Below are 17403 nucleotides of genomic sequence, written 5' to 3' on the forward strand. Positions count from 1 at the left end.
TCTTTTATACCTTCTTTTCATGTTTTGAACAGTTATTTATTATAATAATGTTCCTTTTAGTTTTGTGGCAGTTCCTGCTATTTGAATTTTGATAAATTTTACGCGACAGCTCGTCATTAAACCTGGCCCCGCCCGTCCACACGAATTCGGGAAGGCGGCTAAAACTGCATCATATCCTTGTGGACGGGGCCATGGATAGTTTCATTTTTCACGTTAAAAACATTTTCTGAAAGCGTTAACGATGTATGGTTCAGAAATAAAGGAAAAAGTGGATGAGTGAACTTTCTTCACTTGAATTTGCGCTACCACTGCCCGCGTTTTAGTTCACTGCAATTCCATTTTAGTACTTGAGTTAAGTGATCGATCATGTAAAAATTGATAGTGTCAGCTGATTTTTACAACTTCGATTCTAATAACTATTAATCTTTGCTTACCTTTCCAAGAGGAGTGAAATCTCAGAGTCTTTCTTGCAGACTATGACCAAGTACCGCACCTCTCAGTAGCAAAGGAACGAATGTGAAATTTGTTTCTTAGGAGCTACTTATTAACTATCTATTGTATAGGAATTTGCATTTTCAATTTTTTGGTATTTTAGGGGTTCATTTGGACATAGCCCGGCCAATGGCGTTAGTTATTTCAACAGGTGATTGAAGGGCGTTGTTTAAGGGTGGATTCACTGATTTGCAACATTTGCCTGTTGGAATTTTGCATTATTGTTTTTTTTTTTAATGAAAAACAACAAAATATCCCATGGCAAGGAGTATGTATAATGATAAGGCTATACCATAAAAGCAAACGAATCCACTTTAATTCTTCAGCACTTTAACATTGCTTCAAGAATATATAGTTACTATCCTCGGTAACTCTCATTGGCGGTGGGCTGCTTCAAGTGCTTTCACTTTAGACTCTTCCTGGGGGCCATAATACAATAACATTTGATCGGGCAGCTCGGCGCCAGCTAAACTTTCTTTATCGCTTTTGTCTTATCAAAGATCTTATCAATGGCAATTTCAAAGAATGGTGTATCTTTCGGCTTGTTTGGGCTGCTGTTCAAATAGTTAAGCTAAAACGAGATTAGATGTTTTCCGCCTAGACGTGCGCGCAGTAGTAAATTAAGCCCTCCCCGCGAGCGACGAGCAAAATGAATAAGGTCCATAGCTGAAAATGATAGGTCCATCTAGTATATACATCATTTTGTCCATCCTCGGAGACCCAGGGGCAGATAGTGGGGGCGTGGGAAAGTCTAAACGGGCGGGAAAATATAGCATGAAGAAAAGTAAAGAACAGCGAGAAGAGCCCCTGGGGACAATGTCCTACCAGACCAGTTCTAAACGGTCGCCGCCGTTCTGGCTTTTGATTATGCAGAAAAACACAAAAGTTTTCTGGCACCAATCAGAAACCAGAACGGCGGTGACCGTTTAGAACTGGTCTGGTAAGACATTGTCCCCAGGGGCTCTTCTCGCCGTTCTTTACTTTTCTTTGTGCCATAATTTTCCAACCGTTCAGACTTTCCCACGCCCCCTCTATCTACCCCTGGGTCTCCGAGGATGCATTTTGTCGTGTTTCGTGACTTTATTACTGCCTAATGCGGCTATTTTTGCACCATATTGCTGGAATTGAGACATTGAGCTTGGAATAAGAACAACCATAGTTAGTAGCCGGAGGCTGGTTAGGAAGGCCGGAAAACATCAAAATTGAAAACAATGGTGATGTAGTTTATGTTGGAAGCTCCCTAACCGTGCACAATCCTTTGTTTTTTTGTTCATAAATCGTGACTGAATAAACTAATGCAATGTTTCTGTTGGTCGGTAAGTTTAAAATTATAGGAATGCTATTGAACGTCGTGCACGCTCAGGTCCAAAAAAGATAACAAAAACATATAACAAAGGATTTCTTAACCATTCAACTTTAATTAACTATGGAACAACCTTCTAGAAGTTACGGCTGTCTGATGAATAAACGTTTAAATTTAGGTTAAGATAAAACAGAGGGAACCCGTGCTGGTACTGAAAGGCTTAGCTCATTGAAATTTCAATCGTTCTTGGTCAGAGCCGCCGGATAACGCTTCATTGTTCCTCCCTCTCATTAACCTGAAGTACTCGCTAATGGCGTAGTAAACATCCGTTTCAATGCGACGTATGTACAAAATGGTGCTAGGCACCTTTCATCATTGTCAGTGGATAGTCAAAGTAATCAAAGGTATAGAAAGTACCGGCTAAAACCAACGACTCGACAAAGCTTTTTTCACGTTCTGTCCGGAACAAAACAAATGACTCGAAGTTGAGCTTGGGGGAGCTGGGCGAAAAATTTCGATAAATACGTTCATACACTCCCGTAGTTCCCTGGAAAATCATATCCAATTCCAGACCAAAAGTGGGAAAAGTCTATGCCCGTTTTCAGACCAAAACGGCGCAAGAAAAAAAAAAACATACCCTTTGGGGCGGCACATAACTGTATGGCTTATATAAGGGAGTACCCCCTCCCACCACCCCCCACCGAGGTTAATGCCACAATACGGGCCACATTAGGTGTTTACGTGATACTTGTCACTTTACGGCTTGTTTAGTTAGTTTCCTTTACTTAAAATAAAATAAAAATGCTGCTCCAGAAAACCAACCCTTACAATCACTCACCCCGCGGTTCACCCCGCAGTCCAGTCCAGTCCGGTTCCAGCTCTCCCCTAATTAGTCTCGCTTGCGTAAGCAGCGAGACTCATAATCTGCAACGCGTTTTTTTTCGTATTTAGGACACAGAAGGGGGGTCGTTGTGCCAGGCGTTCCTAGCAGACTGACCTTGGAAACTGGGAATAAGAATCGATGTGTGATCGAAGCCACGCATATTTTGCGAAGAGAGCTTAGGAAAAATTAAATTTCGAGCTTTTCCGAAAAGTGCCGGTCCACGAATTCTATCACTTATTCAAAGCGTTGATTACTTTGGAACAAGTGAACACTACTGAGTGGTCGAAACAAAATAAGAATCTTAATTAGCAAAACTGCGAAGGTCATTGTATGCAAATGAGTCTTGTGATGAGCATGCCGTTTATTTCCGGCGATGATTAAAATAACGTGCCATGTAAATCACTTCTTTGATCTCTGGCAATGATGTAATTTCTCTGGAATCGAGGCCCTTGAATTTTCGTGTATTTATACACCGCATACCGCAGACGTATTTCCGGTCGTCGCTAACACGCGTACTAAGGGTTTGTTTACACTGAGGTGGGGGACCAACCTCGTTCCCTAGGGCTCTTTTGCCTGGCTTTGGAGGTGGGGCCCCACCTCCAAAGCCAGGGAAAAGCGCCCTGGGGACGAGGTTGGTGAGGGACCCCAGGTAGGTGAGGTAACCCGCTTAGATGGGGTAAAAAAATAACCTTCCTTCACATGCAATCTTACAACCCCACCATCCCGGGGTGCACTTTCTCAAGATTATTGAATGGTCGCTTAGCACGTAAATAAGAAACATGCTGGCAAACCACGTGTTTTGGCGATTAATGCTCTTCTACACTCACGTGCTGCTCTTGCTGCAACCTTCAGTGCTGTGGCTTTCTATTGTCACCTTCAATAACGATGCAAAGCCACCGCCAAAGTGAATTTTGCGCGAATTTAATGTATCACGAATCCGACCCCGGGTAGGCGGCTTACCCCACCTTGAAACGTTTTCATGGCAAAATTTGACCCCGGCTGAGAGGGTTACCCGGTCTGGGAAGCCCGGGCAATCCGCCTTGGCGGATCACCCCACCTATTATGTAAACGTGATCAAATTAAAATGAGAGATTATATGGACAGGCGGGTTACCTCACCTACCTAGGGTCCCCCGTCTGCATGTAAACATGTCCTAAATCAATTCAGAAACAAATAAAAACTATCGACAACGATAAAGTAGGAAGTAGAAAACCTTTAACGAGTAATCCCGTTTCGTTTAGAATTTATCGCCTCCTCATTTCTCGATATAATCTCCAAGCAAGCGAAACGGAACACCGCTGTTAGAGCGTTGTTGTTTTTATTACTCGCCGTTATGAGCTGTCTCATCGTTTACGTTTATGTTTAAGAAAAGAAAACAGTGAGGTCTTTAAGGAACGGGTTAAGTTTATTTCCAAGGTTATGTTACTACTACGTTACCCATCCAATTTTAACTTAATTTAAAGGATTATTTATCGTTCTGCTTGCAAACGTTACTGAGAGAACGGAAGCGACCTGAAAGTTTAAAAAGAATTTCATTTAGTCGAGAGAGTAATTTACGGTTGATTCATCTGCAACATACGCGTATCTGTCGCATTTTCCCACTGAAATTTTTTATTGTTTTTAGGCTTAAAAAAAATAAAAAAATTCCAGCAGGCAAATGCAACATCTATACGCGAATGTTGGAAACGAATCCAAAAGTTAGTTAGCATTTGCCCGTTCTCGCCAAACAAAGGGAGCTAAAGAGACGAAGACGACGAGGGCAGGGAAAACGTCGCTAAAAAGATCTAGTTTGCCTCCTTTCAAATGAACTTTATCGCGTCTATTTGGACCTGCTATTTATCAAATGTAAGTGACTTTTCCCGGAGTTGAATTCTTAAGGACTTTATCCATGTTCAAAAAGAGAAAGGAAAATTTGTCATTGTATGTCTACGTCCTCCATGAACGACACAAGACTTCGTATTCGTGCAGTGGACTTCAAAGAAATGTACTAAGAAGCGTGATGCACCTGCAGAGCTGTTGTCCTACTCATAACCAATTGTTGCTGTAAATGAATCCACCCAGAAGCCGAAGAGGTCTGGGTACGAGATTACCCTAACTAAATTTAAAAGTTTTTAAAAGGCTCCTCGTGCTATAGACTTTAGCTTCTTAGGTTTTACAGAATTTTCTTTAAAGCCATGCAACCTCTTTTGGTGTACTAACTTGCACTGTACTTATTTTTTTTTGTCTGAATGTGCGCGTGCTTACAGCCAGCACTGAGGGTTTAAAAATTGCATTGTTTAGTTCCTAAGTTTTTAGACTTAATAAAACCATAATCACAAAAGGTGAGATTTTGACTGCAAAGGAAGTTTGTTTTAATGAAAAGAATCCACTGTATATTGATCTATTTATTTAATTTTTTACTTTGCCCAGCCAGGATAGCTGCATATTCACTCTAGCCTGCTAAGCGGGCGTAGAAAGGGGATAGGAGATAGGGAGAAAGAGAAAAAGAGAGGGGGATTGGGGAGAGAGGGAAAGGGACCCTCCCTTCCCTTTTTCCCGCTTTCGCGCTTTTCTCCCTTCCCCTCCCCTTTTTGCACCTACCACGCAGGCTAAATTTACTCATGCCAGCGTTTTATCATCTAATGATACAGTCCATCCAGACACATAGAAGTTTAGCCGCGTCATCATTCTTACCTTTTAATATCTCCTAGTTAACGCAAGCTAGCTTAGTGGACAAAACGGCATTTAGGAGACAAAGGAGTGTCCGTACACAAAATATGGCGCACGCCACTGGCAAGACAAAAAGGTAAAATATTGATATAAGGCTTGATATATGCTTGCGCTTTATGGTCTATAGCAAGATCCATAAAGGGACATTAATGGCTCTTGGTCATAGATAAAATACTATAATACACGTATGAGAGGTAGAACTATACGGGGGGCACAGATTTACAATGGCAAGACGAAGGTGACCCGTTGTAAATATTGAGATGAATCATCGTTTCGCGCACGATAAGCTAGAAGTACCCCGAAATTTTCTTACTTCACGGTAAGGTTTATTACGGTCAAATAATTTGACAGATATAAGTTGACTTTGATGGCCTTAAATTCATAAGAGGAGATCACCAGAAGCCTCCTAGACACTTTTGCCACAAAAAGTTGCTGTTTTCTCCAGTAATCAGGCATCGGGTTTCTTCGCTTGCTAGTTTACGTTGATTCTAACGACTTTCAACTTCATATGACATTTCGTCAACCGCCGTTTTTATTCTCTATACTTACCAGGAGCCCATAGGTTATGAGCTCCTACTATGGTCCAGATGTTATGAGACAGGAGCCCATAACCCGGAGGGAGCAAATCCCACACTAGGTATATGTCAAGGAATTTTCACAAACCGGTATATTTTTAGATACCTTGTAGAGCACTTTTTCAGCTTGAAAATGGAAGCCCCACTCCGTGTATGAGCACATACGACGAATGAAAAAGGAAAACGTAAGTCATATGATAATAAAAGGTCCAATTGTGTGATGACCGGGTTCGTGCGACTTAAAATATAAAGGATTGGACGTTCTAAGTTCGCGCCAAAACCGTTCTACACAAGTACATGGAAGTTGCTTGCTCCGGGTTATAGGCTCCTGGTGAGATGATAGCTTTGAGAACTAGAGATTAATATTAAACTGAGATACCACGTACGCTGGGTCTTCGTAGCAGGTTACTTTAAGTCCTCTTTGCTCTGCGTCGTTTTTAAGCATAATGATAGAGTCATGGTCACAACCAACAGATGTACTTAAAAAAAATCAAATTTATATCATTATATAACATGTTGCAAAATGAGTAACAACGTAAACTTAACCTAGTAAAAGTAGCATAATTTCTGAAATGAGAATTTCAAAAAATTCCATAAATGATTATAAATTATATACCGCCAGAATAAAGCATATCTTTCGTTAGGAGGAGGGGGGGAGCTGCCTGAAGAGGTCAGAGATGCTTATCAGAAAATTTGAGTTGTTCTTCCGAGGAATTAAATCGAAGACTATAGCTCTATCTCATCCATGAAAAAAATATTATCCCAAAACAGACAACCACCAAGGGTGAATTCTCTGTTGAAACCACGTAAAAGCTATAATAACTTATTGATTTACTTTAGACAAAAAAAGTTGTCAGTAATGCTTTTTTTTTTTTTTTCATTTCTGATTTCTTCTCTTCTGCAGTTTTTCCTTAAGGAACAGCCGTCAGCTAGCAATACCTGTAAGGCTCAAAAATTTGGCGCATCATCCCAGTAAACACCTCACTGAAGTGATACCAAAATCTGCTAGTTACACCTTATAAGACGCGTATCTGCCGTTTTTATGTGAGCCGATTTTTCCCACACACATTCTTACTGTTTCTCACCCTTCAGGGTCGGTTGTGTGAACCACTATGATCATGAGTTCAGAAACTTTGCCCACTTCAGAAACTTTGCCCACTTGAAGATATGGCAGCTCGTATTTGGCAAAGAAGCTACAAAATAATATTACGAAAGTACTTATTATATCATTAGTAAAAATAGATAACGTAATTATCTGGCTTATTTTGTTCTGTTTATAAGAAAGTAACTAATCCTTTAAGCCCTCTCTTGGTAAAGGTGAAAAAAGGAAGGACAGCGGAAAGGTTTGGACCAAAGAAACCAAACCAATTCCTCTACATTCTCGTGGTTTTTAGTTTTAAGGCCATTTCGATTGGCTTATATTCAGAGGAGGTTTATAAAAAAAGGGAGTTTCGAAAGGGAATTTTCGGAAATTTTCGATGTCATTTGTCGGTATTTGTCAACACCCAAGGGTGTTTCAATTTTATGACCTAATATTTTAAGGTTGAGAATTTTGAGCCTCGCAGTGATTTTTAATTATGAAGTTTTTTCGGAAGGTGAATCAAATTGGTGGACTCACCCAGATGAAACAAATTGTTTCACTTTTTTTTCACCCTAACGTAGAAGTGGGAAAAGATTCCCTACCCGCGCCTTCTCCTTCTAGTTCCGTGGCCCCAGCTTAGTCAACTACATGATTTGTAAGAATTTCTTGGTCGTAGGTACGATTACCTGTCTGCTCTGTAAGGAACAATTTTTCCATCTGAATCGAACCTGGAACCATGCAGCATTACTGTAACAGTTCCTCGAGCATGTTTTGCAAACTTTAAAAAACAAATATAAGTATTTAGTTTATTAACGTAATTAATTAAATTACTTGACCCGCGGCTGTCTATTGACTCAAATATCATTGCGTGTAACTGCTTGTGTCTATGTAGCATGTACAGGAGCTTACAAAACTCGTTAAAACTTGTACGATGACAACAACAACAAAACTTTATTTCAAGAATTTAACTTAAGTAATTACACTGAACCGCAGGTAGCGACTGCTAATCTAGGCGGGACAGACGAACAAATTAATAAATATTACTACATATTTTAAACACAGTGTTAAGGAAACGATAACTTTAAAAGTTCGAGAGAAAAATACGAGAAAAGTTTGAGAGAAAAGTACATGATTATGCTTTACCGTCATTGACGCGAGGCCCCAGAAAGCTGTCGTATAATTACATACACGCCTATCCGGACAGGAATCGTAGTCAATGCCTTCGTTAGTTTTTTTTCCACACCAAGTCAGTCCATCCACCAGATACCTGCAAGAGGTTTTAGACGTAAAACGTACATTATTGGTTTTATGATCATATTTGCGAAATTCTTGCCTTTCTACAATGTAACACAGGTCTGCAATTAGCAGTAAATTGCATATTGATAATTTCAATAATGGCAACGAAGCCCTTCTCTACGAATTTAAAAATTTTGAAGAGCGCGTTGACTTGTCCATTTTATTATTGTTCTAATTGTTTTTATCTTAAAAAGTGTTTTAAAAAGTATTTTCATTGAATTAAAGGCCTCTTTTTTAAGAAGAACTCAAGTTCTTAACTAATCCTCCAGTTTATACGTTCCTCATGAATACCTAGATGATGAGTAGGTCTGAGGATGAGTTGGTCTGACTTGTCTTAAGACTAACTCTCTCAAATGAACTGTCGTGAGGCAGTCAGAGGGACTTTATAGATCTCTAAGTATTGAAATCAATGATCAAAGGGAATCTGCCAATTTCAGCTCTGCATGCAACATTGGATGACTTTTTATGAACTTCTAAATATCGTTTACAAAAGTGTAAATAAGTTTTTCGATTCCGGAGCTATCCCACGACTTAAAATAATCTGATTTCACAAAGGCACCCCAAACTTCACTATTGTAGGTTAAAATCGGTGAGATCATTGTGTCAAAAATTTCACTTGAAAGGGAAGGTTTCAGTTTGTTAAAATCATTGTGGCGTCTTAGACTAAAAAGAGGGACGAAGGGCTTTTTGTCGAAGATGTTCGAGTGAAAGTGTAAAATTTCTGGAATATGAGATGCGAGTCCCTAAGTTAGTATAGTCTTGTATATTGTCTATCATTTCATTCAACGCTATGTGAAGAACATCATCCCATTCGTTTTTGCCTTTTTGGAAAACCATTATCTTGGTTTTCTTGTGGTTGACTTTAAGCATCCAGGAGTTGCAATATGAAGATAATTTGTTAAGGCAATGCAATCCTAATTTCGATCGCAATAATGTAATAAGGTGGTCAGCATAAAAATGAGAATTGGGTTTGGTGCCATTTGGTCACAAACGGATCAGATAAAATATTGTTGAATGAAAAAGCCAGATCATTAAAGTATAAGTTATAGAGAAGAGGACTTAAATGCAGCCTTGACCCACACCTCTAGTGTATTGAAAAGGTTGTGTTTGGCTATTTCCAATCGTAATAGAACAGGTAGTCTAGAGTAGTTTGAGTATAAACTTTTTATGACTTTATAGAATTTTCCTCCGACATTTATTTATAACAGCTTGTATAAGGGTCGTTCGTGTCAGACCGTATCAAATGCTTTTCTAAAGTCGACAAAACATGCTTATATTTTCGTTTTGTGACAGTTAACATATTTGTCAATTAATGTTCGTAGTGTAAGAACATGGTCGGCTATTCGATTATTTGCTAAAAAACCTATTTGAGATTTATGAAGTATGTCACTTGACTGAATGTGCTCGAGAAGTCTTTGATTGAGAGTTGAGGAAAATAATTTACCAAGACAACTAGAAATACAAATTCCACGATAATCTGTGGGATCAGTTTTAGTCCCACTTTTAAAAAATTGGTGTCTAAAATTGGTGTATAATGCCTGACGTCGGAACAGCGTTAAATGAATGGTTGCAGCCTGCCCTAGGCTAGTAATCTACACAAATGGAGAAATGGCCATGGTAATAACCAGTTACGTATTCTGTTTTATTATGGATCATCGATCTTGAAAAGGTAACAAAAGCCTCCGATGAAAGTTAGTAGGAGGCCAACAGTTTCCTGTCAGTCAATGGTGTGGGCCAGCTAACGTGGACAACCGTTAATGTAAGGTTGCCAAGGAGGTGGCGTGGCCGAGCGGTTAGAGCGCTGGACTTATCATTCGGAAGCCCCCCAGTTTTTAGCGCTCGGGCAGGGATCGCTACCTTAGACTGTTCACAGTCCCCTATTGTTTGGTAAGATCGTAAGGATCGAGTGCTTATCTGTTCGAGCGTCCATCATGGTATCAAATGTACTGATAAGGCGGGCAAGAAAACAAGGTCAGGTGCACGATCTCGACGATCTTACGGGAAAATATGGGACTGTTAACAATCTAAAAACTCCTAAAGCCGTCCTGCAATGTTATATGTTAAACAGGTGACACTAAAATAAAAGGAGCTGTAACCTGAAGCTGATTCTCACCCGGCAAAGGTATCTTCTAGAGTTGTATATCGACGACCGCGATCAGAATAGACATGCGCAACTTCGTATGTACCAGTCCAGAACAAACTCTGAAGGAAAGGCAAGGATATATTTTGAGGCTGATCTTCTTCGGAAAGAATATCGGCTTCAACATAGAAAAAATTTATGATTTCATGTGAAAACCGCGTCACATAGTCAGGGTGGTTTTCTTATAACTGTGTCCCACACATGCTACCATGCAAAACGTTACCACTACGGGTTATTAGACCTTTAAGTTAGTTGATTTACTTACTAGTTGTGCTTTACACCCCTCAATCGTATGCAGCATATACTGCGGAACCATTTGAACGAGTGGAAAGGCAGTAAGTTGGGGGCAGCGTCTGACAGACCCCTCTAATATTCTCTCTGAATGACTTGAAATATAATTAAGGCAGCGCCAACTCCCTCCCGTTTTTAAATAGTACGCAGATGACTCAACCATCATCGCACCAGTGCGGCTGTGAGAAGACTGACACTTGACAATGAGTTAAGGAGTTTTCGAATATGGCTGGGTGTTTGGGAAATATTGCTCAAACCGATTATCAGTGGTTCGCTATACCAGTCAGGAAATGGACAAGTTTTTCCCTTATTTGGGCCAAGTGTTCTTTTACACTGGTGCTATTTGCATACAAACATTGTCAGGAAAGTTTTCATGACTCCGGTACTTATCCTACTCCTTTGAATGCAAAGTACTGTATTTCGTCACGCTTTCTGATTGGCTTTATTCACCCGCTAATGGCCCACTTTACAGTTACAGGTAAAAACGAGGCTGGAGTTGACCTTTTTTAGATACAACCCTCCTCGCTTTTATCATATTCTTATGCTAACTCGTATTCTTAAGCATGATTTCCATAGCAAAAGGAAAGAAGCTTGCACCAATACAAAGTCAACCACAGCCTCACCTTCACTAAAAGGCTAGGATACTAAGCCCGCAATTGTAAAATGTTCTGTTCCTCATAAGCTGAGCTAGCGCTGACCAAATTTGGAAGTTGCGGCAATATACAGTCGACAGGATGGCATATTGCCAAAATAGTGCCATCAATATACAAACGCAACCTCGTTTCCAGGCAACGACAGGCCGACATTGTTGTTTAATATTGCATGAGTGCGGATCTAAGGGAAATTTCGAAAGAGATCACTGCTATCCGAGGAAGAAGTAGACGAATTACTGATTAAACAGTACGGAACAAATGAAAGAATAAGCAAATATATTGCTCGATGGATGTCATCTGCTTTTTGACGAGTATCTGCAAGGAAAAAGGATCTCAGTTCATATTCTGAACTGTGCAACGTGCAATATATTTTGAAGAAAGTCTAGACGAGGAGGTAAGGGTGTTGCAAACTAGGAAATATTCTAGAAGGCTGTTGGCCTCGATAACACCCTCCTCGATCGCACCATTATTATTCATTCAAAATATTTTCCCGATTCTGATTGGCTAAAGGCACACGCATGATTCACCATAACCAACTACTGATGACCAAATTTGGAAGAATTTTGCCATTAATTAACCCAAGTGCAGCTTCCTTGCAGGTTAATGCACCATTAACCGAGAAGACCTCGGGGCGAGGTTGATTTGTTTTGGTTGTGGAAACAAAAATGGCGGACGTTTCACTCGTTTCAAGAGTAAGAACTAGGCGAAATAATAGCTGAAAACAATGCAATAACAGCAAAAGGACAACTCGAAGGGCGACATGCGGAGCTGAACAACCCTAAACGCGCACTATCAAAGATGAACCTAACATCGATGGAGGTAAGCATGTTCATATGTTAGTTATGTTTTTAAACTAGGAATTATTTTGAATGAATAATGAAACAATTATTGAATTCTGCTTTCGTATGAAGATCTCGGAGGGCGTTATCCCTACGGCCTCAACGGCTAACACCCTCCTTCCTCGATCTCCATAATTCTTCATAAGATACATTTGTACTCAGCCTCATTCATTAATTGTTAAATTTCCAGTCTTTCTTGTTATCATCAGTACGGTTTTCGTTTTTCATGAAGTTCGTTATGTTTCTTAGGTATTATGTAATTTTTTCACAGTTTGCATTTATATAATTACGTCATTCGTTGTTCACCATTCCGTATACTCCATGCTTGCGCATTAATCTAACATATTATTCGTACTTTATGAGTTTCGAAGCTATTATTTTTACAATATATACGTAATGTATTGCGTTATACATTTAAAAACTGAGTGTAAACGTCCCCGAACTGATTAGTTTGTTTCTAAAGTTTCCGAAACAAATATTTCTAACTCAAAACATTGTATCACAGTCAGGAATTTGATGGAAATGACGTTTGTTTAATTTACACTTCCCTGTAATAAAATACATTATCTGAGAGAAGCTCCACCCTTCTTCAACAATACACTTATCAGTTTTTCTGACCTTTGGGTGTTCTTGCATTCCAGTTGCTTTAAAGAACGGCTCGTAAACTTCGAATGGTAGGTTACACGGATCCTTGTAAGCAAAGGCTTGATGAAAGGCCGTCCATATCATGTTACAGTCTTTCCTTTCTGGACCAACAGTTTTCAATTCCTGATACTCGTAGCATCTTCCAAGTACAATTTCTTTGATATTTGGAGTGGAGCCCTTTAAACTCACTGACTCAATGGTGTTAAAAAGAAAGAGTAATCCAGCCACAAATATGAAGCTCATCTTAGCGATGTATCAGTCTTTGCTACAATGAAAACCGTTTCCACACTACCCTTAATACACCTTGTTTAATCCCCAAATTTTGAAATTTTGCATAAGAATTGCCTTGCATTTCTCTTGGAACGACTTAAATACTCAGAGGAAATTGAAAACAACGCTTGCATTATTGGCAATGTGACAATGGTGAATAGGCCAAAAGACTTTTTTAACCTGTATATTTTGTTTTTCCAATTAAGACCACGTGATGTTCCTTAGGGAATTTGTCTTTTGTCTTTTCTTTAACCATGCATATATATGCACGTGGATGAACGTGTGTAAGGCCCGTTTCAAGCGTCGTGCTACTGCCGTGCCGAACTAAATTGATCGAATTAAATTCAACTTTAGCACGGCAATAGCGCGACGTTTGTAACCAGGTCGTGCTACACGGCAGTAGCTCGACTTGGTTTCAAACGTCGCGCTACTGTCGTGCCGAACTCAACTCATAAATTATGAATACATTAGAATACCCTAAAATTTCGAAAATAAGCCCCGGGGATTGTATTTTTCAAAGGCCCTTTTTTAAGGGGCTTATTTTTGGAGGGGCCTATATACGGAGGGTTAAAAAAAAAAAGGTTAAAGGCATGTTTATAGTGGAAGGTGCACTTAGCTAGTGAGCTAATTTACAGACACTCCACTCAAATATTTAGAAACAAATAATTCAAATACAACATAACAGGGATATTTGCGTTTCAAAATCAGTTGGGCTAGCCTTATAGTTAGAAGTAAATGTACCGTTTTACCTTTGTTTTACTTTGTATTTGAGGGCAATTTTCCAAGTACAAGCCCCGGGGGGCTTATATCTGGAGGCGCGATTTAACGAAGGGTCTTTTGCGTTACTGGTTTGGGGGGCTTATATTTGGAGGGGCTTATACATGGAGGGGCTTATTTTCGGAATTTTACGGTACATTTAAAAGTTTGCTAAATCGTTTCTTTATCTTTGTGTTTTGTTTTCTGCAACAGCCGTTTTATTCGACTGAATAAAAATCGACGTCTGAAAGTTAACCAAGTCGTGCTAGTGTCGTGCTGCAGTCGAGCCACAGTCGAGCCAGCTTAGCACGGCAGTAGCACGACGTTTGAAACTGGCATAATAAGACGACATTTGACAAAAAAAAAAGATGTTTTCTCTGGGGTACCAACACGTGATCTGAAATTGGAAAACAAAAGGCTCACAAGCTAAAAAAGGTCTATTTCGGTACTTAAATTTATAAAATTCATACTTGGCTTTGAGGCTTATGGGAATTAAGTTTCTATAATTAAGAAATGCGTCATCTTATCCTTGGACCTTGAGGTTATTTCCTTTATATTTGTGTTGATTTTATTTCCACAAGCCTCGCAGCTACGTATGACAGATTGAATCGAGCATCACCCGATTTACGTTTACTGCAAACGTGAATTTGTACGTGACGTGATCAAGTTTACCCTTTCTCGTCCTTCATTGTTAATTACTACGCAATAAGATTTCAGTTCTGCTCATTTTCTTTTAGCTTATATTTTGAGAAATTCTCAACCTGGATCTGCCCGTTTGCCATAAACGTGACTCTAAAGTCTCGGACTGACGTCTCGCTATTGACATTTCAACAGTTTGTACTCTCTATTAAAATACTATCGAAAGACCAATGAAACCAGTACTGAAAATCAGTCTCTTGTCACAGTATTTTTGGTATAGCAATTTTTCTCCTGTACAGCAAGCATCTTCAACGATTCACAAAAAATTCTAGGCATTGTTGGTTTTTCCGAACATATATTTTACAGGAAACAGTCGTTGGGTATAGCCGCCACATTTGTCTGTTGGCATTTTTTTTTTTGTAAAATGGTAGTTTGGTGTCTTGGCGATGGTGTCTGTTTGGATTTTGGATGATTAAGTAACACTTGCCGCGAGCTACAGAAACCAGCAAATTTTGCACTTGACATTATTGTAAAGATAAGAAGGTATTTGTCTTGAAAACGTCACGGTCTGCTTAATAATAGAGACTGATAAGTAGTTCAGCTTTCAAAAGTAGAAGTAATAAATACTTACATGGCTAAATTTCCATTCAAAATTCCAATGGGAAGACCACTTATTTTAAACATAAAGTTCAGGTTTGTTTTGCCGCCATTACTCAATTCAAAAAGTGACCGAGAACCACATAAAGAACTGGAACTAGTTGGAATAAGAGGCTTGCACGTCAGTCTCGCACCATAGCTCGCTTTTGTGGCCAGGAGGAAAAGCAAGCCCTTTTATTTTACAAACGGCTCCTCAGAGTCGAACCACATTCCTTTCCCGCGGTTAGCCAATTAGCTTCTCTCTTCAACCTCTCCCTTGGAATCATTTTTTGACTCGCCCCAACTCTCGGTCAGTCGAAAATCCAAATCGATAGTACCGCAAAATACGCCTGTTTTGCAGGCTAGTTCTATTACATAATTTATTTTAGTTAGTAATCACACCACGGAACGACATGAAACCAAATGATTTTCGGACTCCTTTAGTTTGTATTGTCTGTATTTTCGTAATTGTTTTTTGCTCCTTCCTCTGTGTTCATTCTAAGGGGTTTTAATTTGATCTTATTAACTTCTTGTCTTTTTTTACTGTGTTCTTTAGTTGTAAATGATATTTCACGGGCACCCAACGATGACTTTCTCCAAATTGCTTGAGAACCATTTCACAGCTAGCTAGGGTAGTTTTAAGAAGATCTATATTTTTGGCTTATTTTTTATTTGTTCGGTCATTCTTGGACAGGGGCGGATCCAGATAATTCAGAAAGGGGTGGCCGGGACACTTGCTAGCTATATAGATACTATTTTATTTTTCTGAAAATTCTATCAAAATAATACAAAATTTAAAAAGAAAAGGGGTGGTCGCGGCCCCTCCGGTCGACTCCTAAATCCGCCCTTGACGGGCACCTTTAGTCTTTTCAAATTCATTATGGCTTGCTCATTTTTTTTCCAAAAATCTTATCTGCTATTAAAGCCTTGAGAGAACTCGAATTTTCTACATTATAGCTCTTTCCGTCAATATACCCAAAGCCGAAAATTTTAAGTCTCTTTTTCACGAGTAACGTAAAAATCTGGAGCGTAAAATATGAAAACCCCAATATCACGGCCGAAAATCTTAGAAAAGTTAATGGAAAAACGAAAGACAAACAGGACAATAATGTTTAGCCTTTCTCAAGCTCCAGAGAAATTTCTAACAGTTTAATTAATAAGATACTACTAACCTTTTAGGCGTGTTTGAATACAGTATCCCCTCTTTCTGGCTTCAATACAAAGTGAACAATAGCCTCTCGGGGTTTGATGAAATATTTTATGTGGACAGTGGTATCATAACTATATTGAGGTAATTATCTGATTATTAGATATAGTCATCACAAAACCATTTGTGGCCGGTACACGTAATATGAACTCCAATTTCCATTAAGAAGTATACATTATTTATTGAGGGATTTAAAAAGCTTTTTAGTTAATGTTTTGCATCCTAAGGTAATTCATGTGGATCAGAAATCCGTTAAGCTTGAGTTCTCTGTAACAGACCTTTATTCATTGAGACGATTGGATATAAAAATTCTCTCCAATAAATAATGCACTCGGTCTCTTAGCGGAGTAAACTCAGAACTGATTTGATTTGGTATGCAAAACCATTTGTGGCCGGTACACGTAATATGAACTCCAATTTCCATTAAGAAGTATACATTATTTATTGAGGGATTTAAAAAGCTTTTTAGTTAATGTTTTGCATCCTAAGGTAATTCATGTGGATCAGAAATCCGTTAAGCTTGAGTTCTCTGTAACAGACCTTTATCCATTGAGACGATTGGATACAAAAATTCTCTCCAATAAATAATGCACTCGGTCTCTTAGCGGAGTAAACTCAGAACTGATTTGATTTGGTATGCTTGTTGCATTAGAAACCATTTTACGGCTAACTAGTAGAGTAATTTTACAAGAAGGTCTATATTTTAGCTTATTTTGTGTCTCTTCGGTCATCCTTGTAGACCTGCACCGTTCTAAACCTCTTATTTCACTAGTCCCCTTTAATCTGCAATTAGTAGATTATATGACAATCCCTATTGTTTTCCCAGCTAATAAAAAACAATCTTTCAAATAGGTGTGGGATCGCCCCCTACCATTAGCCTTTTCGAATTCATTAGGACTTACTCATTGTTCACCCGAAAATCCTATCTGCTAATAGCCGTTTCTGTCAATATATCCAAAGCCGAAAATTTTAGGGCTTCTTTTTATAC

General features: G+C 39.1%; 1 protein-coding gene across 1 annotated transcript; it reads right to left on the bottom strand.

Annotated features, from left to right (window-relative positions):
• Positions 1–4064: 4064 nt before the first annotated feature.
• LOC140951160 (ADP-ribosyl cyclase/cyclic ADP-ribose hydrolase-like) lies at positions 4065–16411 on the bottom strand. The gene is made up of 9 exons (XM_073400381.1): positions 16381–16411; positions 12881–13172; positions 10453–10541; positions 8187–8310; positions 7730–7821; positions 7048–7155; positions 6349–6441; positions 5352–5447; positions 4065–4190 (listed from the first exon to the last, which is right to left on the bottom strand). The coding sequence occupies exons 2-8, from the start codon at positions 13148–13150 to the stop codon at positions 5384–5386; spliced, it is 840 nt and encodes a 279-aa protein (XP_073256482.1). The 5' UTR covers positions 13151–13172; positions 16381–16411; the 3' UTR covers positions 4065–4190; positions 5352–5383.
• Between the last annotated feature and the right edge of the window lie 992 nt (positions 16412–17403).

This window comes from Porites lutea, chromosome 10 (assembly GCF_958299795.1).
Source record: "Porites lutea chromosome 10, jaPorLute2.1, whole genome shotgun sequence".
Taxonomy (NCBI): domain Eukaryota; kingdom Metazoa; phylum Cnidaria; class Anthozoa; order Scleractinia; family Poritidae; genus Porites; species Porites lutea.

What these genes read in the sequence shown, in the direction of transcription:
- LOC140951160 (XM_073400381.1), bottom strand. Translation starts at nt 13,150, where the DNA reads ATGAGCTTCATATTTGTGGCTGGATTACTCTTTCTTTTTAACACCATT. An exon ending in GAATGCAAGAACACCCAAAG is followed by an intron (nt 10,542 to 12,880) that starts GTCAGAAAAACT and finishes CCTTTCCTTCAG; the next exon opens with AGTTTGTTCTGGACTGGTAC. An exon ending in GTTCCTTACAGAGCAGACAG is followed by an intron (nt 7,156 to 7,729) that starts GTAATCGTACCT and finishes ATTATTTTGTAG; the next exon opens with CTTCTTTGCCAAATACGAGC.